The following is a 2,050-nucleotide window of genomic DNA, read 5'->3' as shown; positions in this document are numbered from 1 at the left end:
TTCAGAAAATTAACAAAAATAAAAGCAACAACCCTTTCAAGACAAAAGTTGAGTTGGCCTTAGAAACAATGGCTATTGGCAATATACTTTTTTAGGACAAAACCAACAGGCTTTGGGTTGAGGGGTGATAAAAACAAAGGGTGATTTAAATAAAGGACATAATAATACTGTGCTTAAAGCTGTATCGATACCCACAAGGAAGAAGGAATGTTGTAGTGTGTAGAAGAGGTGTAGGGCATGCTTTGTAGAGCTGTTATTTTGTTATTAGGTACTAAAGGAAGAACATGATGGTTTTGTGGACTTTAACAAAAAAAACCCTAAACTGTTCTCCACCACCTCTGTCCTTCTCTGCAGTGTTTACCATTTTCAGTAGTAGAAGCAGCCAAACGCAGCTACCACACAAAACAGGCTGTCCTGGGGGAAAGAGAGAAAGGCTCTGTGTTAGTACGGGAAAGCTCTTTGCCAGTGTAACTGAAAAGGGTGACCTAAGAGAACGTTTAGACCAGAGCATAACCTTATATTGTAATATATTGCAACTGTCTGTCTTTTAGTCAGTTTCCTCTTCACCTCACTTGTGGTGTAACCCTGGTCAGTGTGTCTGAACGCCAGAAGTGCCTCAGTTTACTCCATCCACACACCTGTAGGTGTCAGTTTAAAAAGGAAGGAAGGACAGAAGGATGGAAAAAGAAAACCTTGACTTTTGCTCAGTCCTGGATTCCAGCAATATTCTGTGACAGCAATTCAGCAAAGCATGCAAAAAAAAGCTTTCTGTCTTGTGTTTCTTCTCCCCACCTGTGAAATGGTGTGACTGTAATGACTTTTGTACAGTACTATATGATGTACTCAGGAAATCAGTTTTACTGTATTATATTAAGTATGTTTTGTGAATGAGGATGTAAATAAAACTGTTTTGATAGAGTCCTGGTTCCTTCCTTCTAGTGGATGTTTTATTTTCTGCTCCACATTTAAGGTCACTCTGCCTCTCATACAAAAGCAAGTAGCTTTACACTTTCCTGTGGTCAAACAACCGATACTTACGTTCATGAACACATCATGAGCGTAGCTGTCAGTGTCAGCGTCCCAGAAACATCGCGCAGCCATGCTAGACAAAGGAGACAGAGCGGAGCTGTTACCCACAGAGTTCACATGTAAGGACCTATAGATACTTTCCTCGAAAAGCAAACTGAACTTCCATTAAAGACAAAGGAAATGGGAAGCATTCTCCTGAACCCTGAGCCTACATCCTCTCTGCTGAATTCCACCACATGCTGTAACCTGCTCTGTATGTGGATCAAGCTCCTTCTTCAAACTCATCAGCTATCGATGCTGCCACCTCCACTGTGCAGCAGGGCTTGAAACCTCACTGCTATGGTGCTTAAGAATCTTGGACTTCTGGCACATGTGTATCGGTGGCTAATTTAGCTTATTTCTTCTTGTCCTTCACCTCCTGCACCCTCATGGTACATTCTCCCAACTTATTTATAGGGAGCTATCATATTCCTTGGCAGACATCATGTTACTAGACCACGAGCTAAGCTCTTCTAGTCCTTTCGTATCTATACTCTGTTCCCCAGCCATCCTGCTGGCCTTTTTCTACACCTGCTTCAGTCCAAGCCTTACCTTGAAGCCAAGCAACTGGACCATAACAGGATATTACAGAGACCTCCCTGCTGCTTTGTCAAATGTCATTGACACTCCCCTTTCTCTGCTGCAAATGCCCAGCTCCTTGCCTGCCCCAGTCAGTCTCAGCTGATGGGATCCCTGTTTGTTGCACAACGTGTTGTTCCTGGTCCCTACATGTATAACTTACTGTCCTAAGACTGTTGAATTTCATCCTTTTCATTCCATTACCTTAGCCCTCAGGTATTTTGCATTAAGGGTGTTAGTGATCATGCTTCAGTCTTGCCTCCTGCCTATTGCAAAGCCGAGAATTTCCCCAGTTGCTCTGTGCGTCTGTGTTGCTGGGCTTCACGTTTCAGGTTAGACTAGCTCATTGAACCGTTCACCATGGTACCGTGCTTCTGGTGCTTCTGCCTGCAGACAGGCATTC

General features: G+C 43.4%; 1 protein-coding gene across 1 annotated transcript in view; it reads right to left on the bottom strand.

Moving 5' to 3' along the window:
- Nucleotides 1–304: 304 nt before the first annotated feature.
- DYNLT2B (dynein light chain Tctex-type 2B) overlaps nucleotides 305–2,050 on the bottom strand; it is a gene marked incomplete at its 5' end in the record, with an annotated part of 4,326 nt that continues 2,580 nt past the window's right edge. Inside the window, 2 exons of the mRNA XM_010164743.1 lie at nucleotides 305–414; nucleotides 1,039–1,102. Coding sequence (XP_010163045.1) covers nucleotides 367–414; nucleotides 1,039–1,102 — 112 coding nt within the window. The remainder of the gene's footprint in view (nucleotides 415–1,038; nucleotides 1,103–2,050) is intronic.

This window comes from Antrostomus carolinensis, unplaced genomic scaffold (genome assembly GCF_000700745.2).
Source record: "Antrostomus carolinensis isolate BGI_N321 unplaced genomic scaffold, ASM70074v2 scaffold44583, whole genome shotgun sequence".
Taxonomy (NCBI): domain Eukaryota; kingdom Metazoa; phylum Chordata; class Aves; order Caprimulgiformes; family Caprimulgidae; genus Antrostomus; species Antrostomus carolinensis.
Note: the sequence above shows the minus strand (reverse complement) of the source record. Positions and strands in the feature narration are given on the sequence as shown.